The 26,001-nt window shown below is 56.0% G+C and overlaps 1 protein-coding gene across 1 annotated transcript; it reads left to right on the forward strand.

The window, feature by feature from the left end:
• The first annotated feature begins 12,475 nt into the window (after positions 1 to 12,475).
• On the forward strand, positions 12,476 to 22,023 carry CA4 (carbonic anhydrase 4). The gene is made up of 8 exons (XM_075559627.1): positions 12,476 to 12,539; positions 19,231 to 19,284; positions 19,493 to 19,648; positions 20,210 to 20,355; positions 20,436 to 20,537; positions 20,754 to 20,817; positions 20,963 to 21,129; positions 21,832 to 22,023. The coding sequence occupies exons 1-8, from the start codon at positions 12,476 to 12,478 to the stop codon at positions 22,021 to 22,023; spliced, it is 945 nt and encodes a 314-aa protein (XP_075415742.1).
• Positions 22,024 to 26,001: the final 3,978 nt, after the last annotated feature.

Genomic DNA, 26,001 nt, shown 5'->3' on the forward strand with positions numbered 1-26,001 from the left:
TGAGAGTCACCTGGAAGGCACCACCCTCTGCAAATGCCCAGGATCCCCAGACTTGCAGCCCTGCTGGGAGTTCTTTTGCAGAGATTTTTCCCTGAGATGTCCAGAAAGACCAAGCTCCATTGGGCATTGAAGGCCCACCAAGAAAAACCTGCCTTATCATAAGAAGATGGAAGTCAGGCTGTCTTGGTGCATGAGACTTAAGAATGAAGGGTGGAGTTTAGCCTGTCAATCAGGTCACAGACTGATGACCTCATTTGGAGGCGCTAAGGAGATAAAGAGCTTGCTGCTGGAGGCGGGACACTCCCTCGCTCCCTGTGAGACATCACTGATGGAGCCTGATGGGGCTACGCTGATGCAGCCAGCGCCCTGGAGCTGAAGGAGCCACGTAGAGACCCACACCAGCACTGAGATGTTCCAACGCCACTGGATCCACAAGACTTTCCACCCACTGACCTTTCTTCCTGCATTTGGCATCATTGCATGTGCTGCATGAATCTGAGGAAGAATTTATAGATTGGTAATGGACATATGGGCTAATATAGGATTTATGAACTTAACCTGGACTGGAGTGTTTTCTTTATGTGCAATTGCTCTTTTATATGAAGCTCTTTCTTATACACTTATGAATGCTTTCTTATACACATATGAATGTCTATGCATTTGTTTCTCTAGTCAACCTGGACTAACACAGTGCCAATCCCAGTTTTCCCCTTTCCAACTGTGTGACCTGAGCTAGTGATTTCACTTCTCCCAGCCCTAGCGTTTAATGAGCATCTTCACAGATTATTGAGAAGATGAGTACAACGTGCTCATATGGTGCTCAGCAGAGGTAGTAAGTGAGCAGTCACTGGGAGGTACTAGTTGCAGTTAGGGTTCGATTCAGCCAGAAAGAGACCCCTCCCATGCTAGGCTCCAGCCCTGAGGAGAAGAAGCCCACTTCACACCACACTCCTATCCCTGACTCTCCTGCCCTCAGGGAAGAGGGATCTGATGGAAGAGAAAATGAAGTCCAAATGTGCCAATGAAGCTTGCTTACTGAATGGTGGCATCTTGATACCAAGTGGGCTTGTTAAGTCAGGAGCTTCCATCAGGATTCCACACGGAAAGGATCCTAGGGAGGTGATTCCCAGCAGATGAGCTAGTCCCGAGGGAGGAAAGACCAGTAGGTGTAGGTGCACATTGGGCCTTGATGCCCTGGACGGCTCCTCGTTTCTCACTGGGGTTTTCTGCCGCCCTGGCTCACAAGCAGCATGGGAAACGCCCTGGGTCTGTGCATGGGAGAGGGTCACTGCTCTGCACACTACCCTGTCTGAGGCTCCCCAGCCTCATTCCCAAACGCTCAGGTTTGGGGTTTCTTCGGTTCACGGTGGTCATGTGGGGGTGCTCAGGCTGCCAATTATAGAATCTGATGTGATGAAGGCCAAGAGGATTTGAAGCACTTTGTTATAAAGATCAAAGACTACAGCCTTCAGGCTAATTACCATTCAATTACAACTACAAAACAAACAGAAACCCTCCCAACTGGGCCACTAGATAACATCGTGACAAACGGGGAAAGACTGACGCTTTGAAAGAGTTCGTGCTTGTCGGCTCCATCATCATGGAAGCAGCAGTCAAGAACACATTGTGGGGGCTGCGGCAATGAGTCCAAGCGTGGCTGTAATTGGGAGGATGGCACAGGACCCGACCTAGCAACCACTCTGGGCTTCAAGAAAACTTTTCCCCAACAGTCCACTGCTGTGCTTCCTCAGTTTCTCCAGTTGGAAGTGACTGGATCCACACCCTTCCCCATCCACAGGATGGCACTGCCATGAGAGAACGCAGCCTCAGTGAGCGCTGTTCTTGTGCTGACTGAATGTCAAGTCACCCCAGGGGTGGCATGTTGGCATTCAGGCCACAGATGCCTCCTCTATCTCTCCAAGAGGAATATGCTGCTGAGAGTCTGGAGTGATCATTTTCAATTCTCCAGGACAACCAGAGCTGTTTGATCCTGACCCAGGGACGCAATTAACTTCTTACTGAGGGACATGGGGAGCATAGGACACGGAGGAGACTCTTGCTGTGAGCAGAGTTGGTCGCTGAGTTTTTTCTCGGGCCTTTCCCATGCCCTCTGTGTGCTTCTGTCTCCTGTTCTGCTGAAGGCCATTGTCAGGTTTACCAATTGCTGCCTGTCAGAAGTGCTTTCATACCTAAGATAACCTATGTTTGTAACCTGGTGCCATCTAAGCCACAGTGTGGGGCTTGCGGTTGATTCCCACTATTGCCCCACACAGAAGTGTCTCACACCAGGGGCTGAGTCATGCCACCTGTCTCCAGATGTGCACCCAGGATGCACCACAGGTCACCCCTGTCTGGACCACGACAGGTTTTACCATGTGTCCAGCTTCCTTGCGGTGCCCTACTTGGGGTCCATGTGGTTCCACAATGCAGGCTGGTGGCAAAAGTCAAGGCAGCCTGGCCCCCAGGGCCCGAGAAGGCCAGGCTTGGGGAGTGTGAGGCTCCGGACTGTGCTGCCTGTTGGGGGCAGCGGCAGGAGAGATGCTGTGCAGTGGGCTGACCCAGATTCTGTGGCTGGCAGATCTGTCTTTCCTGAGCAAGTTGCTTCTCCTCTCTGAACCCCACCTTACATCCGAATAAAGTGGGGGCACAGTGTGAAATGAGATAGTCTTTATCTCATACATCATAGCTCCAACCATGGACCTTCTCCCTCCTTCTGGGCACCCCTTTCAGAACCTAGGTGTGGGATCTAACCCACCTCCAAATGGGTCCTAAGGGACGGTTGTGTAATTGAAGGGAAATTAAGAGTCAGACAAAAGTTTTGGAGTGCTCACCTCCTCCATGGCATCAGGAATCAGGTCTGAGTTGGAGAGAGAATGTATTCTTACATCAACTTATATAGTCTCAGGCATGCAAGCCCCCCTGATTACAGGTAACCACATACATAACAAAGTGGGCAGTAACTTAACCTTTGAGTTCCCCAAGTTCACTGGGGGAGTAAACTAACACCAGTGTTAGGGGCAGGTAAGGGGAGTAACGGTCCCCTGACATGCCTGCTTCCATAGGTGAAACTGCTGGTCAGGTAGCAATCAGCCATGTGCTTATAAGAAGTAACTTTAAGGCCTCCTAAGCTTCTTAAATATGAGAATAAAGAATTTGTCCACATAACTCTCTTCCCGTTCCTCAGTTTCCCACACCTAGGATTACCGACTTAGTTCCACATGATGAGACCTCTGCTGGCGTAAGCTTGACCTGCCCCGGGTTGGCCTGTGCCAGACCTGGTGTTTAGGCTTCTCTTCTCACCGAGGGCGAGCTCCTCTCTTAACTTGGACTTGGACTCTGCCCAGCACCTGAGCAGCATGAGAGAAGATCTGCAGGTGACCTAGACTGCAGCTCAGCCCAGGCTCATCTGTTGTTTCCACTCTGCCAGCAGAAACCACTCTCATCTAAAGGGATAAATTGGATGTGGCTGCTGCAGCAATTGCCTGTGTCAGGGGCTGTTTGCTATGGACTCCAAAGATAACTCACAGGAGGAGCCTTTGGTCCAAAACAGAGCTCTGGTGGTGGCCATGTGTCTCAGAGCAGCCTGGCTCTGGTGGTGGCCATGTGTCTCAGAGCAGCCTGGCTCTGGTGGCATTGACATGAGGTGCTCTTTAGTCCTCAGCGTATTCATTCAGGGTGGGTGTCAGGCCCACTTGCTAGGTAGGTGGATAAGGGAAAGAACTGAGCAAAACAATGTGGATTTACTTGCGACAGCTTATGATAGATTCGGGAAACATGCAAATAGACTCTCAGTTGAGCCTTTGCATAGACCGTTCTGGCATGTTCTTCACCCACTTGCACTTGCCCTTCTCCTCTCAGCTTACCACCAGCCTCCATAGGAGGACCTCAGGGGGCTCTAGACTCAATAAACAGCCTGGTCCTGCTCTGGCATCCACACGAGGCATTAGGCATGCCCACTGTGGCCCATTAGACGCTGAGCAGGTCACTCCTATTGTGGTCCCGTTGTGGGAGGACTTAATAATAACATGCCTCCAATGAGCAACATGCGCTCCTGGCGATCAGGCCAGCCTTCTCCCTGTTCCAGGGGCTTTATGTTATCCTCCTTGATCCCTTTTACAAGGGACAAGCCAGTCCATTCTGACTCACTGAGTGCCTAGAGCTGAGGGTGGAACTGTCCCCTAGGGTGTTCTAGGCTGCAATCTATAGAAGCAGACTGCCACGTTTTTCTGTCACGGCGTGTTTGGTGGACTCAAAACCCCGCCATAATGCTTTCCCCGCTGCGCTACCTGCCCCTTCCCGCCCCTTAAAGCTGCTCTGGTCTAGCCTTTGCACGTGGGGTGGGGTCTGAGGTGGCGGTGACTCACCTGGGGCGAGCGCCCGCGGAGGGTCGGTGGCGGCCGGAGCTGGTACAGCGATCGGGACCAAGCCTTCAGCCCCGGCTCCACGGATCGGGCATCAAAACCACCCACGATAGCTCCCTCCCGGGCCCCGGGCCCCGGGCCCCGGGCCCCGGGCCCTGAGCACGGAGCCCCGCCCCGGACCAGCTCCCAAGCTCTGGGGTGCGCCCGGCCGCTCGGCGCCGCGCCGGGGCGAGAGCGGGCAGGGCAGCCGCTCGGGTGCTGTCCACCCCGTGGTGCTGAAGCGCCCGCGCAGCCGGGGTCCCGACCCAAGCCGCCGCCGGGGCCCCGCCTGGACTCCGGGACGCGCCCACCGGCCCCCCACGAGCGGAGGTCGCCCGCCCCGGGGCTGGGCGCCGTCGGGAGCCGGTGTTCGCCGACCGGTTCGGCTCAGCCCCCACCTAGCCTCGCGCCGACCCTGGTGTGGGTTGGACTCGAACCCAGACCCACCCTGTCCGGGACATAGCACTGCCTGCCCCTTGGAGGTTTGGGGACTCCGCCGCCCTGGCTGCCTTCCCCTCGCTCCCTCTCTACTCAGAAAACCCGCGCTCGGGGCCCCAGCTCCCCCAGGTGATCGCGAGGAGGGAGGCTTGGCTCTGCCCAGGGGCGGAGCGGTGGCCCGAGGGTGGCGATGCCCAAGGGTCGTCGGCCGCCGCCGCTGGCAGGGCAGCGAGTTTGGGAGCCTCGCGGAAGCGGGCGCGCGCCCGGAAAAGAGAACTCAGCGCTGGGGACCCGGCCCGGTCCCCCAGATCCCCCCCCCCCGACCCCGGGCGCAGGGCGAGCCTCAAGGCCGGCAGGGGAAAGCCGAAGGGTTCCGGGAGAGCCTCGTGGGCGCCCACCACCGCCGGACCGCGCTCACCCGGCTCTGCGGGACATTCGCCCCCCGACCGAACCGAGGGCGTGACTCTGGGGGGCGCAGGGTGGCAGGAGGGGACCGCTTCCTGCAGGAAGTCGGCGGGTGCGGGTCCAGACTCCACGCGGGTGTGCAGGCCCCTGGGGCTGCTCTGGGCCAGAAGCCATCCCCACCCCACCCCACCCCCGCACCTGCTACAAAATGAAAATTCAGAGCCCTTGATGGTGACGCTTTTAAGCGGGGCACCACTGCTGCTACACAGGCTCTGACCCCACTCCCGCCCCACACCTGGGGGCGGGGCATTGTGCCCCTAAAGAAACAAACCCACATGTGTTGTTAATACCGTTGTTAAAACTCGTCTGTGTTTTGTTAATGAGGCAAGATTAGTGGAGGTTGTTTTAAATCAATCTCTCTTTTCAATAATATTTTTGGTTTTAAATTACGTGGAGGTTTACATTTCACATCAACTTTGTATTCCAGTTTAAACTGTGACTTAAACCCCCAAGAACCCCTCTTTCCCCCCTTCTTGATTTCTCTTCCCCCTCTTCCATTTCACCCGAGGTCATACAGGCAGAGTCTAGCCCGCTGCTTTATCTCCCCTCCTCCTAAACGAATCTCTCTGGAAATACACAGAGGTTAAACCAACCACTCAGAGGGGCAGGGCAGGGGGAAGAAGTGCCAGGCCAGGCCCAGGAGCTCAGAGGACACAAGGACTTTGTTCCTGAGCTGACAGAGGAAGCCTGCCCCTAGAGCAGGCCCCCTGAATTCTGACTTCTAGCCTCCCAGAGAGAAAACATACTTGTTTCTTCAAGTCACCCCCTGGGTCTTTCTGTTACAGCAGCAGTAGGGAACTGAGACAGTGTTGAGCCAATGTCCCCCAGCGTCCCCAGTTGCCACAATAAGGGAGCTGGGACAGGTGCATCTAACAGATGCGTCCCTCTGTGGCCCTTACCCATCGCAGAGCGAGGGGTTCTGTTTCTGCAGCCTTTGCACCTCCATCCTCCGTCGGGTGGAGGAGAGCCAGGCTCCCATCTGGAGAAAGGGTTGACTAGGATGTCTTTCGGGGACTGCTACTGCATTCTCACCTGTCTGTCTCCTTTCTCCCCTGGCGCCGTGGGAGCTTACACACGTTGGGCTGCTTACAACAAAGTCAGCTCCTCGCTGATAGAAAGATGGGGCTTTCGACCTCTGTAAAGAGTGACACTCTCAGAATGCCACAGGGACCTTCCGTGTCCCACAGGGTCTCTATGAGTAGGAATTGACTCACTGGTAGGGAGAGTTTGGCTTGAGTTCAGATAGAGGTGGCCTACGCTGGCGTCGGGGCAGGCCGCTGAAGGTCCTGTGTCCCTGCTGGTTTTCGACTCTCTGAATGTAATTTCACTCCTGTTAAAGGATGCCCCATGCCCGCCTGAAAAAGAACACCCGGTGAGCATCAGCTGATGGCGAAGGGGGAGGAACGCCCGCTGCTCTCCAGCGAGCGGCTGCAAGCACGGGACAGCAGAGGGCACTGTTGCGCAGACGCACTCGAGGAAGCCCTTGTCGCAGCCCTTTTCCAGGCCGCAAAACCAGGCCCCTTTTGCGCTTTGGGAAGCAGATGGCCAACTGTCTTCTGAGGTGCCTCTGGGTGAGCTCAAGTAAGCTAGCACTTAACTGTTTGCACCACCCAGAGACTTTCCCTTAAAAAGGCAGTCACGAAATATTTTTCTCACACTCTCCTAATCATATACATCTACCGAGAAACACCCCCCCCAAGACCCCATCCCCACCCCCTATAACCCATCAGAGTCAAGTGTCAGGACTGGCCTCGGCAGTGGGGAGGGTCCCAAGGCGTGAGGAAGGTTTCTCACAAAAGAAAACCCCATCTCCTCCACACTTGGCGAGGCTCTGGGAGGACACGGGGACCCCAGTCCTCCTTCCTCATCTTCTGTCCCTGCCCCGCAGGAGGGAGATGTTCACTGCAGTGTTATGCATGATGGAACGGGAACTGGCTTCCCACCAACAAGGAAATGGCTGAGTGAAGGGTGTTACCGCCCTTGGGAAATTGCGGCTCCACGGGATGAAAGTCACATGGACTCATGTTAACACTGACACGGGCAAGTGACAAGCAGGACACTAAGTTGTTTGCCATGACAATCATGTCTTTGTAGCCAGATAAAGGTCACGCACCATGACACGGATGGATGGAGGCTGGGGTGGTGGTGGTGGTGAGTGAATGTTTGATTTTTACAAAAATGTCCTTAAAATGTGTCAAATTATGAAATGGTTGCCTGTGGGAAATAGAATGCTGCGTGTGATTCCCCACCCCACCCCCTATACTTCTTCTGAAAAATTCAGCGAGCAGGTATTAGACAATCAGGACAAAAGAAATTCAGCAGAAACACACCGGAGGGAGATAGTCCCCTTCCTGCTGTCACAAGGGTCCTGGAGGCAGGGGAGCGCCCCTCCTCTGCAATCCAGCAGGGGATTTCTTCTCCCTGGACCCCTGCAAGGTCCCCATCCCCCAGAGTCAGAATGGGAATGAACACCCTTGGAAAATACACAGAAACTGCTCTCATCCTCCTGCTGCTGCTTGGCGGCCAACGCTGGGAGGGGAGGACACCATCATGGCGGGGGCGGGAACTGTCCTGGACTCTCTGCCAGGTAGGAACAGGGCATATGGCATCTCCATCACCAGGTGTTCCAGGCTTCTGTTGTTCTTTCAAAATGTTCAGGGTAGAAGGTCCACCACCTCCTCTACCGAGGAGGGCCAATTCTGCTCCAGAAACCATCTCTCTGTCTCTCTGCCCTGTTCTCCTTAGTCCCCCCCAGGGGTCTCCCACAGTCCAAGGGACTAGGGTGGCAGGTGGGGAGAGGAGGGAAGAGGGCACTGTCCCCACAATTGGCACTGGCAGGAAGGAAGCTTTATTGTCTTGGGGTTGGCATGGCAGAGATCCAGGTTGGGGAGTGGTGGAGCTTGGCTATTGATGAAATCTTGTTCTGTGTGTGGGTTTAATCTCACAGACACAAAGGGGTAGGGAAACTCGGAGTCCCCTCCTAGGGCTGAGAGACCTTCTCCTAGGAGGTTTCTTTGCCTATAAAATCCTGATCCTGATCTTCACTCTCCCATTCCCAAAGGAAGGATCAGGCCAACCTCCTAAGTGCTAAAAGTGAGTTTCAACTGTCTGACGTCTCTCCAGCCTCTGTCTCCCTGCCTCTCATTTTCTTCCTCCTGTAGACCTACCCCTATGCCTTTCCACATGGTTTCTTCAGCCTGGGGATTTCCTTTCTTGATTAACATCGATTTGGGTTTTTTTGGTTGTTGTTCTCAAATGCAGCTCAGACCTCTTCTCCTCTGGGAGCCTGTCCCAATGGCCCCCCACCCACCTCCCGTGCTGCTGCTCTGGGCTCCTGGTCCTTAACAACTATATGAGTAGAGCTGAGGTTTATGGACACTTACTAAGTGCCTGGCTCTCAGTCAGAGCCTTTCCACAGCTCATCTGGTTGAGTCCTAACCATCACGTATCCTTGCTTCCCTTATGAGGACACTGGCACTGAGGCTGAAGGAGGGAAAGGACATGTGGGGTACAGAAAGGTTATTCCCCAAGTTGTCCCCCCACCTCCATGTTATATGCCAAACCTAAGATGCTGCTTGCTAACACATGGTCAATGGCTATCCACTTGGAGGTCAACTGCTTAAAGGTTATCTCCCTGAGGGTTAGCAGCCATCTAGAGCCATCATCAGACCCTATAGTCTGTCTCACCCTAAGTGGGGCTCACTCCCTTCTAATGAGGATAGTGGATTGTTCTCCTCAAGGAGAGCCGAAAGACAAGGTCAAGCCAACTCAGGGAGGACCAAGGTTAGGCTGCCATCTTGAATCTAGAGTCGGCTCATCTTGTCACATGTGTGCCCAGTGCCTCACCTTCCTGTTGCAAGCACACCCCTAGCTCATCCCCTTCCTATTGCATGTATGCCTGTTGTACACCCCCTTCCTGTCATGCATGTGGTTACCTATAATTAAAAGGGCTTGCACACCTCCTAAGTGTATATAAATCTTGGTTAGAAATACATTTGCTCTCTCTGTGCAGATCTGGCTGCTGAGATCATGGCCGTCCTGGAAGTGAGCAATTGCATGCTTTATCTTGTCTGGTCTCTCTTTAATTTTACCCCTCAATTACACAACCTCGCCTTGGACCTGTTCGATTGTGGGGCCTGGTACCCCATAGGTGGGTATACAGCCTGGTGGGTGTTGGGGCACAAACTCAGGGCAGCGATGCTCCAATCTCCTTCCTGATTGCTCTCTTCTCATCCCACCTCCGTTTTCTGTTTGCAGATAGTCTTAGACCTCCTTGCAGAGCGGTAAGCACCTGGAGTATTGGCTGGTTCAGGGCTCCCTTGTTGTCGTTAGCTGCCAATGAGTGGGCCTCCAGCTCATGGCAACTGCGACCTCGTGCACGACACAAAATGCTGCCCAGCCCTGCATCACCCTCAGGATTATACCGTCGTGCCTGTTTCAGTCCCCGATCTGTAGGGATGTGCACAGTCTCATGCAGTTTGGGTCCCTTTGGGTTCCCCTGTGCTTCTCAGCTTTCCCTACCCTCTTCAGGCCTTGGGGGTCCAGAAAGAACTGAGGATGCACTGGGGGTTCTCTCTGCTCCTAGCCATGTTCCCTCCCACCGATGCTGTGCCCGCCTCTCCCTAGAGTCAAGTGCAATCTCTGCTTAGAGGTCATGCTCATAGGTGCCAATAGGCCACCACCTGGGCCATTCCTCTACAGACTTCCTTTCATGGAATCATTACAACCTCTGTGGGAAATAGGGGCTGGGAGCCCATATTACAGGTGAGGGAAATCAAGGCTTGGCCAACATCACAGAGCAAGTGGGTGGAGTCAGAAGGGACCCCAGGGTTGTCTGGCCCCATGTCCCTCCAGCTTCACCACTGAGCCCCTCTGTTCTGAGCAGAGTGAAGTGAAAAATCCCCAGAACACAGGGCTCTGATTCATCTCCTCGCTTGCCCTGGGCCCCAGGGGGCAGGCGGCAGCATGAAACTACTTGTGAAAGTTTGGGCCGGGCAGGCCCTGAGTGACAGCAGCTTCCCAGTAACTGTTTATGGGACTGAAGTCAACAGGGCAAGGACAAGCCTCCTCCCGGTTTATAGCAGAGGAAGTGGCAATCAGGGAGGAAGGAGAGAGTTGCCCAAGGTCATCTTTGAGTCAGAGGGACTTGAACTCACCACCCTTGGGGACCCTGTGCTAAGAAAGAGGAAGGAGCCTACTGGGCTGGCTTTCCCACTCAGATCACCTGGGCTGTCCACTTTATGGGCACTGTAAGTCATGGGGACGTGCCAGTGCCCATTCCGGCTCTGGGTAAGCTGGACTCAGGGTAGCCTAGAAGTGGCAGGTGATAAGTTTATGGCCAGGAGTGGGGTTAGGGCTGGGAGATAAGACTGGGAACATCAGTGCCAGGAATGGGGGCCCCACCTTATGCAACTGGAGGATCTGGGATGACAGATAGGAGGGAGACACTCCCTGAGCACCCTCAAGGCCCAGTTAGTCACCACCTCTGAGGGCTCCATGAAGGTGCACTTGTGTGTGGAAGTGCACGCCCTTTCTCACACCTCCCCGCCCTCACCCTGCTGTGTCCTGCTTGACCCATCTTATGGACTGACCCTCACAACACACCAGGCTGAGCAGGGTGTTGGTGGGTGAGTTGAAGGGTCTCTCAGGGGACAGCTCCCATCCTCATTTTTCTCAGACCCACCACACACTTCCAAGCCTGTGCCCCATCTGTCAGGGGTCTGCTCTGGAGCCCTAGGGACCCTCTGGAATAGCGCCATTACCAGGAACTGGCTAAAGACACATTTTCCCAGCCTGAGAAGCCAGATCCCTCCCCGGACCAGACAGACTTGTGGCTGATGATGGCTGATGGCTGATGGCTGATGACAATAGGGCATCAAAGCTGGGGTGGATGCGCCCTCCCCTCCCAGCCTTGGTGGGATCACAGTGGCCCCTGGAGGCTGTGTGCTCCTGGGCCAGAAGGAGGGGTCCACCCGGACTGACCAAAGAGGAAGTCCATCCCTTCAGCGGTTCAAAGGCTGGTAGGGGCTGAGAGGTTGGCATCGGATGGGGAAGCGGAAAACCGTGACTACCTGTTGATGGAGGGGGCCCAGGCCTCTCCCACGCCTAATCTGAGCTTCCCAAATCCCACACTGTGGGACACAAAGTACTGTACCCTGCCCCCCCCAGCCACAAAGCAGCCTGGGCAACCTGGGGTGGGGGAAGCTAAGCTTGAGAGGACAGGCCTCCTGAGACAAAGAGACACCCATTACAACTATTTGTTCTATTTCCCCCATGCCCCCTGGTTTGTCAGAGGGCTTGGGAGATCCGAGCAGATGGAGAAAACTAGGAGCCCAAGCAGATCTTGACCTCTTCTCCCCCATCTCATCTCAAAAGCCAGGGGGTTCTCAACAGAGCCCATCTCTCCACTCTGCCCCTCCAGACCCGCCTGGCCCCCACCCCTGACACTCACAGCACCCAGTGCAATTTAGGCGGCACTGTGGGTTTGCCCATGCAGCTGTAACCCCCAAGGCGGGAGGTTCAAAGCCACCAGGCACTCCTGGAGAAAGCGGGTGTTGGTTGTTCCCAATTTCAGGTGACTCTGATTGGAGTCTGCTTGACAGTTGAGTAGGGGGGCTTGGGGTTGGTGATTCGAAGGGTCTTGGGTCCCCCTTAGAATTTAACTTTGGAGCCCTGGAGGTAGAGGGTAGGTGAAGGGGGCAGTGACAGGAGAGATGAGACTCAGAGCGTCAGCGACCCCTGCCTGAGAGAGATGAGGCTCCCTCCAGGGGTCTTCGATTGATTCAGCACCACCACCACCCCGACTTCCTCAGCCCCTCAAGGCTGCTCCTGGCCCGATCCCAATGAAAGCGGCTTTCCCATCGGCTGTGGAGAGGGCTGCGCTGGGGTGGGCGCCCAGAGGGTCGCGGCCGAGATCCGCGGACCCCACCTCCGGTGTGAACACTGGGGTGTCTCTTCCCTGATCCCCAACCGGGGGTGGGGGAGGGCACGGCGGGGAGGAGACTTTCTGGGCCCGGAGCGGACGGGACTGGACAGGACTGGGGAGGGACGGGGGGCGGAGCCGCCCCCGCGGCCGGGTGTCGCGGTCCCCTCCCGGCGCGGCGGGCTTTAAGAGCGGCTCGGGCGGGTCGGCGGTACCGGGCTGGCTCGGCTGGCAGGTCCGTCCCCGCAGGATGCGGCTGCTCCCGGCGCTCCTGGCCCTCGGCGCGCTCCTGCCCCTGCCCGGGGCTCCCGCAGGTGAGCCGCCGCCCTCGCCGCCCAGGCGCCCGCCGGCTGGGGCGCAGCGCGCGTCCCTCGCGGGCGCAGGGCGAGGCGAGCGCGCATCCCCGGGAGGTGGCCGTGAGCGTCTGAGCTGCGGGGCAGCTCCAAGCCCGAGCCGCCCGCTGCCCACGGGGCTCAGCGCGAATCCGGAGGGACTGGGTCCTGGTCCCGGAGTGGGGGGTGGGGGTGGGGGGAGATGGCCTCCAGAGCTCCCAGCGCTGCAGGGGGACCTGGGGGGACACCCTAAGACCCGAAGCCCTGGGCAAGCCGGTCTTTCCGGCTGGGGTGATTCTCGTTTAAAGATTAATGGTGAGGCCGAGTTCTTAATTATTCGCTGAGGTTGGAGGTGGCGGGAGAGGCGTGTTAATATTTGATAAGAAAGTGCAGGCGCGGCGTGTGGCTGGACCCAGAGTCCCAGGGCCTGGGCCCTCAACCATTAGGGGCCGACCCGGACCCGGACCCGGACCCGGACAGAGCCCCATGCCGCACTCCGAAGCCCAGCTGTCTCTCGGGAAGAACAGGGGTCCTTGGGGTTTGGGGCTCACCTTAGCCAAGACCCCTGGGTGCCAAGTCAGCTGCTTGGAATCCGGGAGTGAGCGTGTGCAGGAGGGCCTGAGCTGGCTGGTTGGGCCGCGCAGGCATCTGGCTGTTGCCCTGGGGGTCTTCCCAGAGGGCAGTAGGAAAGAGGTGAGAAGTGAAGGATTTCATTTGCAGGATCAGGCGTTTGCTAAGCAGCTGTGATGAGTGAAAGGACAAGGCTTTGAGGAAAGAGAAACGCTTACTAATGTAAGTGGCTTCCAGAGAGTCACTTCTCCTCAGTTTACAAAATTGATAATGATTCTGATTAAGACCGGGCCCTAAGTGCCAAATGAGCAATGGGCGCTCACCTGGCACACATCTATGCTGTGTTCCTGGACTGAAGAGGAGCCGCTGGGCTTGGACGTCTCCAGGGCATCTGCTGGGGGCAGGAGTGGTCAGCCGCCTGCAGAGCCCCAGATCCCTGTCTGGGTGTGGCTGGGACTTTGCCCCCACACTTCTGGGTTTTGCTGAGCTGGTTTACAGGATCCCCTTCTTGTCCCCTGGAGTGGAAGAGTGAGGTGAGCAAGGTCCACCAAAGAGCTTCTTCGGTAACCTCTGAAGGAGGGGGATGGAGTCACCCCATGGCGAAGGACAGTGGCTGGGTGACTGGCCGTGGATTTTAGGTCTCTAACTCCATCAGAACAGATGGACTAGGGTGGACCTTGGCTTTCAGTCAAGACCTTGGGTAATCCTGCTCTTTCCCAGGGCCTCTTGAAGGTAGCCTGACCAGTGGACCGGCAATTTCCACAAGGGTCCCTTCTCCCCACCCACCCCCCACCCCCCACCTCCCCCACCCCCACTCTGAGCAAGTGCAGGAGCCTGATTGGTGTCCTGGCATCTTTTGGCAGAGAACCAGCCATCCACCCACACCCAATGGATAGAGGCCTGGCCTCAGCTCCATCAACATCACTTTCCTGGCTCCTGCCTCCAGAAGAGGGTAGCTCTAAGACCATCAGCCAAGCAAGTCAAATGTCTCTGTGATTAAGACTACAAACCTAGGAGCCAGAGCCAGAACCAGGGAAAAGCAAATTCCTAAGAAAAGTACAGATGGATTCCCGGAAGGCTGCCAGGGGAACCGCCCCTCCAGAGCTGCCTCCGCAGGACCTGCTTCCCCTGGACCTCCAGTCCTGAGGATGAGGACAGGCCAGGGGGTTAAAGAAGGCCCCTTTGACCTTGAGCCTCAGAGTGGGGGGAGGGGGGACACCAAGAACTTCTCCCAGGTCGCTCCAGCATCTTGATCAGTGCTCCTGGGAGTTCTAGGGGGCAAAGAATAGGCAGGCTCAGAGATGCTCTGAGGTTAAACAGGAGGCAGAAACAGAGGTTCCAGGGGGAGGAGGAGCAGCCTCCTAGCCCTCCCCACTTGCAGGAAGAAAGTAGGGGGGGGCAGTTGCAATCTGCCACTGGCCTCTGGAGAGTTTTCTCTAGTCCCCCTGATGCTGTGACACCCATGGACTGAAGAGCCCTGCCAGGGGGGCAGGCCCATGGGATGTCATGGGGACGATGCTTCCAGAGGAGAAGTTTGCTGGCAAGCTAGTCTGAGTACTCCATCCAGGGTGGCTCTGAGGGCAGAAAGGGAGGGGCCCCTTTCCTGTGTCTGCTCACTCTCCTGGACTGGAGATCCCCCACCCTCATCAGGACCTGACCTTCCCAGGGTGCCCCCTCTGCTCCATCCACAGTGCGTGCTTCAGGGAGCCCTGAGAGAAGGTGGCATTGGCAGGGGCAGCCCTGGGCAAGGGAGGGGCTGAGAGAAAGGGCTCAGAGACCTCAGCCCAGCGGGCTGACTGGAGCTGTGCTTTTCTTAGGAAGGGTCTTCCTGAGGTCTCTCCTTTCTCTGCCTTTCCTGGGTTTGGGCTTTCTGGGCACCAGAGGGAGGCAGGGACTTGACTGTGTGCCTGTGAAGATGGTGTGGGGGGGGCAGTGGGGGAGGGGGCATCTCACCTCCTCTCGCTTCACTGGAAAGGAGAATCCAGACCAGCCCAAGATGGAGTCCGGTGTGGCAGGCAGAGGTCAGACAGGTCTCTCAACTGCCCTCCCACAGACTCTGGACTTCTCTGTTGGGTTTCACAATGTGTTGCAGTGGCTACCCAGAACGCAGACGGTGCTCACAGTTATGGGTTTATTACGAGATGAACAGGTTACAATTCACGTTCAGAAACACTGAATTCTTCTATTAGGGCAGCTTCTTCTCAGGCTGCACCCGCAGGCATCTCTCTCTCTAGCCTTTAGCCCCCCAAGCCTGGCCTCTGCGCTGCCTCAGACTCTGTTAGCTGAGTACCAGACAGATGCCTAAGACTGTTACCACTAAGTACCAGACAGGTGCATGTCATTCCACCGGTAAGGTATGCTTTGACCCGAAGGCTGAAGGTGCCCCGTTCTAGTTCGGCGGGTAGGTGAGCCTGGCTACAATGAATGCCTGCTCTGCCCACCAGCCCCCTGCCCAAAGGCATGCACCTTTCTCACTCCAGGTTTGACAGGACCACATACCATCTATTTACTGCCAGTCTCCTCCACTGCCACCATTTCTCACTGCCTCTTTGCCCTTGCTGTCTCTAGCAAATCCCTGTCTGTCTCCTGGGTCCAAAGAGGTTCTCCGTGCAGGAATCCCAGGTCCAGCGGATGTGGTATCTTTCCGCCTATGCCCTGGGATATGCTCCTTTAAGCCTAGAGGGGCAGCAAAACAGACCAATCCCTGCATTTGAGTCCATACACCTTATTTGCATGATCCCGCCCCCACAAGAGGGTCATGCGTATTCTTTGCATCATTAGTAAGCTTGCCAAGCCCCTTGCATGATCCCACCCTGTCGTGATGTGGGAGCCACGTGAACTAATCCACTGCACCGCACTGCCAGGCCACCTACTCTGGGAACACGCCATAGATGGATATCCTGCCCACAGCCCAATGAGGTGGGCATTACCAGTCCTATTTTACAGATGATAAAACTGAGGTTCAGAGACAATAAATGGCGTGCTTGCAAACCCGTAGCTCCTAAATGACCCAACCAAAACATCCTAGCCCCGGGGTCAAATGTTTTATCCAGCCAGTGATGGTGAGCCTTTTTCAGAGATACCAGCTTCTACAGACATGAGGAAGAGCCAGGATTTGAACCCAAGTGTGTCTAGTTCCAAAGCTCAGGTCTGCAGGGTGATGGGGACAGATGGAGGGGCAGGGGTAAAAGCCTGGCTGCCTTCCTTACTGTGAGAGGCTAGCTAAAAATGGGTCTCCATAACACAAGGTGTGAGGGTGTTCCGGGGTGGTGCCACCTAATCTCCATCTCAATTCCACTCTGGGAAGACAGCCAGGCTGAAGCTGCAGGTTCTATTGTCTCAGGAAGGGAGGCTGGCCCCTGACCCTGCCTGCCCCCTTTTGGCAGAGCCTCCCCTCCTGGATGGGGTGAAGGGAGACAGGGCGGGGGGTGGAGGGGGCTGCTATGTTCTAATTGACCAGTCTCAGGGTGCCACTCCTTCAGGTTGGCCACTGCTCTTCCCTACTTTGCCCAACGGAGCATGTCTGGGCAAGAGGACCCAGCTCCCTCTATCCTCCAGGATCTAGTACAGTGGTTCTCAACCTTGGGGGGGGGGGTGTCTAACACCACATGGGTCGTCTAAGACCATTAGATGGTCTTAGGAACTGAGACACCGCTCCTCTATCTTCTCCAGGCAGGTCTGCCCACATGCAGATACGCCCACATATGAGTACCCGGCATGAATTTCATTTATTTGTAATTAGAAATAAATATTTCACAATATATAATTGCATATTGTTTTGTGATTAATCACTATGCTCAACTTGTATCAGTGAAAATACATCCTGCATATCAGATATTTACATGACGATTCATAACAGTAGCAAAATTACAGTGAAGTAGCAATGAAAATCATCTTATGGTTGGGGGTCGCCACCACATGAGATGCTGTATGAAAGGGTCGCGGCCTGAGGAAGGTGGGGAACCGCTGCGCTAGAACAGGAGCAGAAGTACCACAAGCCTGTGGTTTTAGCAAATCGAAACTTTGTCACAGTTCAGAAGGCTAGAAATCCAATCCCAAACGGAGGGCATCAGCTTTAGTCTAGGGGAAGTCTCTCTCTCTCTCTCTCTCATTCATCTTCTCTCCCTCTCTTTCTGAAGGAAGTTCCTTTTTTAAAAAAATCATTTTTGGGGGCTCATACAGCTCTTATCACAATTCATACATACATTCATTGTGTCAAGCACATATGTACAGTTGTTGACATCAACATTCCCCAAACATTTTTTTGTACTTGAGCCCTTGGTATCACCTCTTCTTTTTTCCCCCTCCCTCCACCACCTTCCTATCCTCATGGATCCTGGATCAATTATATCTTATTATTATTATTTCATATCTTGCACTGTCGGTTGTCTCCCTCCACCCACATTTCTGTTATTTCTCCCCTCCAAGGGGGGGCTATATCTCCAATCTTGTGATGGGTTCCCCCTTTCTCACCCTTCCCCCTCCCTGACCATCCCCCTCTCTTCATGGTATTGCCACTCCCACTAGTGTTCCTGAGGGTTTTATCTGTCCTGAATTCCATGTGCCCAGAGCTCTTATCTGTACCAGTATGTGTACTCCTGTCTAGCCACATTTGTAAGGTGGAACTGGGTCTTGGTAGTTGGGGGAGGAAGCATTCAGGAACTGGAGGAATGATGTGTGATTCACCGATGCTATACTGCACCCTGGTTGATTCATCCCTTCCTTATAACCCTTCTGTGGGGGCTGAAGGGCGTTCCTCATTGATCCACCCTCTGTTCCTTGGCTGCTTGGTGATCTTCATGTGAGATGGGATTTCTGCCCCCTCCATTTCTGCTCTGCTCATATTTGCTCTTGATTGTTTTATAGCAAAAAAGAAATCGACTCGAAATACTCCTTCCCAAATGGAATCATAACCATGCCCAGAGAGGCAAGGGTTTACAGCACATATTTATTGCAGTGGGGGTGGGGGATGATTTAATACATAACAGTTTCCTTCTCTGTCCTTACCATTTCATCTTTTTGTATTTGTGCTATGTACAATGAAAAAAAATCCTTTTAATTTCTTCTTGTGAATTAGGTGGAGGCTCCCGGCGGGAGCACATCACCAGGTTACGTTCCACAGTTGGTGCACACCGTGTTTCAACTCATCCACTGCAAACTCCGGGTGCCCTTCAGCCTGTGTTTCCAGCCTTCCTCCCTTCCTAACCTCCTGCACTTTGTCTTGGGATAGTTGCTGCCCTTTTGAACTTAAAAGGTTGGTCATGCTAACAAGGGGCCAGTTCAGTTCCAGACCTGAACGGTGATCAAGAGCCACAGTCCTGGGGGTTCCACCAGTCTCTAGATGACCAGTAAGCCTAATTTCTTTCATGACTTTTGGTTTTATTCCACATTTTTTTCTCTAAGTCTCTGCAGAACTGTCTAAGCCTCAGAATCTAAGGTGATCCTTTTCAGAGCCATCAGTCGCAGGAGCTGGGCACCATCTAGTTCTTCTGGTCTTGGGATCAAAGAGATGGACGTTTTCATGGTCCATTAGTCAGTCTATTGGAACAAGTGTCTACATAAACCTTTTGATGTTCATCATTCTTCTTTGCTCCAGAAGGGGAGAGGCCAAGAGTTGCACTGTGGACCCGAGTCACCACTCAGAGTAGGAGCAGAACGTTGTCTTTGTAAACTGTTCTGGGAATTGAACTTGGCTTCTCTCAGAACAAATTCTTAAATCTCCTTTCCTTGGACTCTCCGTCCAAGACTCCATGAAGGCCCCATTCTCAACTCAAAGCAAAACCAAACCCACTGCCATCAAGTCAGTTCTGACTCCTCGTGACTGTGTAGGACAGAGGAGAACTGCCCCTGTGGGTTTCCAAGACTGTAACTGTTTACTGGCATAGAAAGCCTGTCTTTCTCTTGCTGAGTCAATCACAGCCTTGCTTACTCATCACCACTCTTCCCACCACCCCCCCCCATCCCCCATCGTCCCTTTCCTCCACTCCTGGGAGGGTACGACCTGCGGATTCCTCAGCCCCTGGGCCACTCTCACACATGGCTGTGTACAAATTCACAAACAAACGAGTGCACAGGCTTCATCCTCTTCTCCTCTCTGGTCCAGAGTCACACTGGTGTTACGGGATTCAAGCCAAGGCCTCCAACTACACCTGCCTGAGTGAGTGCATTTTACTGCTGAGAAAACCAGTGACTGGGGAGGTATGGGATGTGTCACACAGTCAGACGCAGTTGCTGGTCCCAGTGCTCATAGACACCTGTGCCCACCCTGTGGGTCTGTGGAGGAGGAGGGAGAGGCTGAGGGAGACAGGGAGGCTGTGGGCTGGGTGCCGGGCCACACCTGATCTCTGCAGCTTCCTTCCGCTCAGGGCCAGAGATATGGGTTGGAGACTGTCAGAAGGACCGTCAGTCCCCCATTAGCATCGTTACCAGGAAGGCGGAGCTAAGAGAAGACCTGAAGCCCTTCTCCTTCTCTGGCTATGACAGGAAGCATAAATGGACTGTTCAAAACAATGGGCATTCAGGTGGGTGGCCAGGTGGGGGATTCCCTCAATGCCCTGAGGACCTTGTAGGGAAGGGACACCTCTCCATTTGTGAGGTTTGTGGGTGTGGGAGAGGAGCAGCGCTCCCTCGGGGTTTCTTCAGATCCCTCTGTGCTGGGGCTGGGCGGCATTCCAGGAAGAAGGAATAGCATGTGGGAAGGTGTGGAAGCGTGAATCCACTGGGTATCGGGGAGTCCCAAGGATGAATGGTGGAGGGCGGAGCGGGGAGGGGCCAGAGCCAGGGCTCATGGTCAGCTGAGCTAGGACCCAGGGCAGGTCACCCCAGGTGGGGATGTCAGCACACCTCCACCCATGGAGGAGTTGAAGCAGGGGAGAGCCCAGGCTCTGGTGGCCTGTTTGGGGTCTGGGGTGGGGGGCAGGGAGGGTGGTACTCAATAGAAGGGAGCCCCCACCCCGACAGTCAGGGCCTGGGGCTGTACCCCCATCCCAGCCTCCAGCTCCACTCTGGGCCCAGGAAGGTGGCCTGGGGATAAGAGGCTGGTCAAGGCTGAGGAGAGGGCTGCTCCCTTGCTCTGCCCCCAGTCATGGTGCTGCTGGGGGAAGAGGCCAGCATCTCTGAAGGAGGGCTGCCGGCCAAGTACCGGGCCAAGCAGCTCCACCTGCACTGGTCCAGTGAGCTGGACGCGGGCTCCGAGCACAGCCTGGACGGGGAGCGCTTTGCCATGGAGGTGAGAGCCCCTTCCCATGGTTTTCGCCGGGCAGGGCTCTGCATGACCGGCAGCCCCTCACTAGGCCCGCTCCCCACCAGATGCACATAGTCCATGAGAAGGAGAAGGGGGTGTTGCAGACGAGGGAGGATGAGGACCGGAACTCGGGAGATGGGATCGCAGTGCTGGCCTTCCTGGTGCAGGTGAGTCGCCGGCTGTCAGGGACCCAGAGATCTGGGGGGGCCAGTGAGAGGCCAGTTTTGGGGGGGCCTTGTATACTCCAGGATACATGGGGAGGGCCTCACTCTCCAAACTGCCCATCCACCCCTTGCCAGGAGGATGAACTGGAGGCCCCCCTACCCCCCCTCCCCATACCCTGCGGGGAGCCCCTCTAAGTTCCCACCCTCCCATTGTTCCAGGCTGGATCTAAGCACAAAGGCTTTCAGGCCCTGGTGGAGGTCCTGGATGACATCTCCACCCCTAGTAAGTGTGGAGGGGAGGGGACCCTGGGGGAGAAGGTGGAAAGGGGCATAGGGGGGGCCTGAGCACTCAGTGGGATGTGGGGGTGGGAAGTGAGGTTGGAGCTTCAGAATCTACAACACTCCCACCCCCCACCCCCCGCCCCCAGGTAGCAACACCACAATGAGGGAGAGCATCAGCCTGATGGACCTGCTCCCCGACCAGGAGAAACTGAAGCGCTACTTCCGCTACAATGGCTCCCTCACCACGCCCGGCTGTGAGGAGAATGTCGTCTGGACCGTGTTCCCAGAGCCCATTCAGCTCCTGAAGGAGCAGGTATGGTGCCCAGGGCCAGGGGGGCCTCCCCCCGCTGGGGCTGGGGGCCTAGGGACCTGAGATCTATGGCTTGGAACCATTGTCCTAGAGATGTCCCAGCACTTCTCTCTGTGTGTGACTGGCTGCAAAGGAGGCACCCCAAGGCCTGGCTGGGGTGGTCAGGAAGGGGGTGGGGGTGCCAGCCAGGCCAAGTTCTAGAGTCAGGGCCCTGGGGAACATCTATGAGAGGTTCAGGGGCCCAAGTGGGAAGATGGGTCAGGTCCGTGCCCTCAACAAGTCCTAGCAGGGCCCCTGGGGGCCGGGCTCTGGGGGGCCACAGTAAGGAACTTAAGGCACCCCAACTCTTGCCCTCGGGGCACTTCCACTCCATGCCTCACCAAACCCACTGCCCTCAGAGAGTGACCCTGTGGGACAGAGGGGACTTGTCTCTGTGGTTTCTGTCAGAGGCTCTGCAAACTTTTACCCCAAATCACAATGAGGATGAAAACAAAAAACCAACAGAGACCATGTGAGCAGTGTGTTCACGCAATGAAGGGAAGCTGGGGCCACGGAGCCCCTGCCACTGTCTCTTTCCCTCTGCACAGCCCCTCTCGACTAGTCCAATTTCAGTTGTCACAGTCCCCCCAGAGCTACAGGGCCTCAGAGAAGGGAGGTCCCCCGCAGGGAGTGCTCCCCCAGCTGAGTGAGACTGGTCCTTCGCAGATCCTGGCCTTCTCCCAGAAGCTGTACTTCGACAACCAGAAGCGGCTGAACATGACGGACAACTTCAGGCCCCTGCAGAACCTCAGGGGGCGTCTGGTGCTGAGATCCCAGGCTGCGGGAGCCCTGCTGCCCTGGGCCCTGCCCTCGCTGCTGGCCCCTCTGCTCGCCCTGCTGGCCGGCCTCTTTCCCTGAGGACCCACTTCTGGATATTTGACTTCTGACCCTGGCCCCTTGAGGGCTTGGGCCTCTGTTCCTGGGACTCCCTGGGATGGACTTCAGGCATGATTAACATATGGATCTATTTTTAGAGAAACCTTTCTCAGTCCTGTTTTCAGTCGTCCCCCCCCATTGTTCCCCTGCCCTGTTCCCCTCACCCTCCCTCCCAGGGTGGGACCTTGAGGACAATTCCAGACACCTGCCTTTGCCTTGGTGAAGCCCCATAGTGGGGGAAACCGAGCCCCCAAAGGAAAGTCTCTGGGACCACACGGGGAGGCTCTGGGGAGGTTCATGAGACCCCAGCTCAAAGCTTTCTCTGCATGGAGGTGGGGCGCTTGGGGATGGGGATGGGGGTGCAGTGGACAGGGCCCTGGGTCGGGGAGTGTCAGGACTTGGCTGTGTTTTCTTGAGGCCAGGGAAGGCCTGGGGACATTGGAGCAGACAGGCTGTGAGGCACCTGGAGATGGAGCAGCCAGGTGAGGCCAAGTGCCCAGGAGGCCCTGAGAAGGGAGGCAGGGCGGCAGGGCAGGGCACACTGCTGCCTAGTGGGGCCGGAGCTGGAGCGGGAGGGGGGCTGAGGAGCATCTGGAGGCCACCGCAGTCATCTCCTAAGGGAATTTGCTGGTGGGCAGAAATGGGCCTTGGGGCTGAGCCCCTGGGGCTTGTCAGAGGGGGAGCTCAGGTCCCCAAAGGGGGAGAAGGCCCACAAAGGCAGCTGGCTCCTTGGGGCCAGGGACTGCAGGGAAGGGGCTGGCAAGTCCTGGCAGGAATGTGCAGGAGCCTTGAGAAGTGGGAAGTGGGCAAGGTCACCTTCTCTACCAGGTCAGCTGTCTCTGGGTGGTGGCATCAGTCTGCTGTCCATTAGAATCTGTCTCTCAGTCTTGCCGGACCTTGGGGGTGGGAGGGGTGCTGGCAGGTGGTATTGACCTCTAAGCTGCTCCCCCCATACCCTCAGGCCATGGGGGAGGGGGGGGAAAGTGAGTTGTGCTGCCGCTCCCTCCCCCTTCTCTCCCCTTCTGTGACTAGGACCGGGCACACCCCCATGTTCACCAATGACCACACAGCAGTCCCCAGCCCTGGAGGGGAGGGTATTGGTGTTTCCATGGTAACAGCAGGGCTGCGGTGTCAGTGGAACCTGTTTTCCCTTCTTGCCCACAAAGCTGTGAGGGCTCTAAGCTGCCCCCTCAAGGTTCAGGGCTCTCACAAGGTCAGCTCTGCCTCCCTGCCCACACCTGGCACCCCAGTCCCTCCCCTCAGGCATCACTCGCTGAACAACATGCCCCAGAACCCAGCTGGCTAGCTTTTTGGAAGAGATGGTGAGTTACTAAACAGAAAACCCTGGACGTTCCCTGCCTCTCCCCACCCCTGCCCTCCAACATCATCCCTGACCTTTGACCACACGATCATAGACCTGGCTAGTGGGGGCTGGAATGGGCACAGCTTGTCCACCAGATCAGGGCTCAGGCCACCTCGCCTCCTGCCCCGCCGGTCCTCCTGCTGAAGGTCGGAGCAGGTGCTGCCAGCACAGGTTCTCAGCAAGGCCCAGCCCTGCCCCAGTCCCTCCCTGGTGTGGGCAGCACCCCCAGAAATGCACTCCTCACCACTGGTGCACGGTCCTTCCAGTTAACCCCTGCCCTCCATGATACCCCCGTGGTCCCGCTCGGGAGACAGTGGCTCTACATGCCTAGTGCCAGCCTGGAGCTAAGGGAGGTTTGGGTGCCGGGCCAGGGCTGTGCTTTGTGCTGTTCTTCACGGTTGTGCTACGTGCCTTTGAGACGGTTCCGACTCATAGTGACCCAGGTACAGAGGAACAGATCTCTGCCCAGTCCTGCCTGGTCTTCGCCGTCGCTGCTGTGTTTGTCCATCGCATGAAGCGTCCTCTTCTTTCTCTCTGCCCCTCATTTCACCAAGCATGGTGTCCTCCTCCGGGGACTGGTCACTCCTGACATGTCCACAGTACACGAGACAAAGCCTCGCCATCCTTGCTTCTAAGAAACATCTGCTGCCCTTCTCCCCAGACAGGTGTGCCCATTCCTCACAGCCTGTGCGGAGATGACATTCGTTCCTCCACGTAGTCTCAGGCAACGCTGCTGCTTCGGTCTCCTCGCCCATGGTTGAGCTTTTGTGGGCAGACGGTGATGGAAGCGACCTTGGCTTGCTTCTCTCTGAGATGCACCTGAGTCCTCAAAGTGACCATCTTTGCTTTTGAACTTTAACATTTTTTAAACAGTTTAAAAAAACCAAAACAAAATAAACAGCTTTATTGGCACTTCGTCCGCATGTCATCCGATTTACGACTACACGCATGTCGAGAAGGGCTGGACTATCGTCACCACCATCAACCTAGAGTGTGTTCCTCTTCCGTGTGGCTTCTGAACCCTTGAAAGGGGTCGAGCGAGGCGGTGACCTGCGTCCGGGTGCGGAGTCACGTACAGGGCTCCACTTCCCCTTTCTCTGCGGCAGCCCCGTTGTGAGGATGGTGGTTCTCTTTGTGGCGAGCTGCCATTCACAATCTGCAGGGGAGGCTGCCTGTCATCTTTGACCCTTGGCAGAAAGAGCTTCCAGGAAGCCAGGTGTGTCACCTGCATATCGCAGCCGGTTAACGAGTCTCCCTGGAAGCCTGGTGCTGCGTTTCTCTTCAGGGAGTCTAGAATGATGACAGGATACAACCCTGACACACCTCTTCCCTGAGTTTAAACCACGCGCCATTTCCATGTTCTGGTTCACGTGGCCCGTGTACAGGTTCAGCCTGGGCTCCGATCAGTGCTCTGGAATCCCCGTTCTGCTTCTGCGCTGGCCCCAAACCCAACTCATAGCCACCGGGTCAGCCTGGTTCATAGGGACCCGATGGGCAGGGCAGAAGTGCCCAGTGGGCTTCTGAGGCTGTGCGTCTTTATGGGGACAGGAAGCCACGTCTTCCTCTCTCGGAGCAGCTTGTGAGTTCAAACTGCTGACCTTGTGGTGAGCAACCCACTGTGAAACCATGGTGCCACCAGGCCTCCTACAGTCCCCGCTGCAACCCTATAAACCAGCTGCTAAAGACTTGGTTCTAACTGCCGTGGACTGAATCGTCTCCCCTAAACACGTGTGCTGTAAATTCTATGCCTGTGGGCATCATGCCATTTGGGGATTTCTCTCACGCTCTCTCTCTCTGTACTTGTGTGAAGAGACCCTAAAAATAAGTATATTAATAAATTTAAATTTAAAAAGAGGCCCTTGCAACATAGGGTGTGTTTACAGCCAAACACCTTTGAGATGGGAGCAGCATCAGGTTAGGCACACAGAAGCGCGCCCCGTGTAGGAAGGCAGCTGCTGCCACGTGGGGACCACCGAGGACACAGGCACAATGCTGGAAGAGACGGGGACCTTCAGCAGGGTCCACACAGAGAGGGAGCCTCTCCCGAAGGGCAGCACCCTGACCGGAGCTTCTAGCCTCCCACACTAGTGACCAGGAGCAAGTACTGCCGCCTGTCAAAGCCCCGACTTCTGGCATGTCTGTGATGGCAGCACTAGAAAACTGAGGTACCAGCTCGGAGCAACCCCAAGTGTTTCACAGGGGACTGTGCTCCGTGAGCTTTCACTGCGGGGTTTGCAGCAGTCCAGTTCCCCAGGCCCTTGCTCCCACGTGCCTTTGAGAGGACTCAAACTCCCACCCTTGCCGTTACCAGACCAGCACATTACTCACGTGCACTGCCCAGGGGTCTCCCAGGAAATGCTCTTTCCCCGTGCACAGCTGAGGAAGCTAAGGCGGAGAGAGGTTACCCTGATCAGACCATGGGCCCTCACCTTCTAGACCACCGCCCCCCCCCGCCCCCACCCCCAGCTTTCTCCTTGGCAGAGTGCTTCCAGGGAGATAGACGGACATCTGTGAGCGGAGCAGGGTGGGGTCTGCAGCACCTGGTCCCACCCTGTCGCCTGCTGGCTGCTCTGTCTCTGATGGCCCATCTCTGGGGC

Source organism: Tenrec ecaudatus, chromosome 10 (genome assembly GCF_050624435.1).
Source record: "Tenrec ecaudatus isolate mTenEca1 chromosome 10, mTenEca1.hap1, whole genome shotgun sequence".
In the NCBI taxonomy this organism is placed as follows: Eukaryota; Metazoa; Chordata; class Mammalia; order Afrosoricida; family Tenrecidae; genus Tenrec; species Tenrec ecaudatus.

Coding starts and splice junctions, on each gene's coding strand:
- CA4 (XM_075559627.1), top strand. CDS start 12,476: ATGCGGCTGCTCCCGGCGCTCCTGGCCCTCGGCGCGCTCCTGCCCCTG. Junction 20,356..20,435: donor GGGAGCGCTTTGCCATGGAG/GTGAGAGCCCCT, acceptor GCTCCCCACCAG/ATGCACATAGTCCATGAGAA. Junction 20,818..20,962: donor GGATGACATCTCCACCCCTA/GTAAGTGTGGAG, acceptor CCCCGCCCCCAG/GTAGCAACACCACAATGAGG.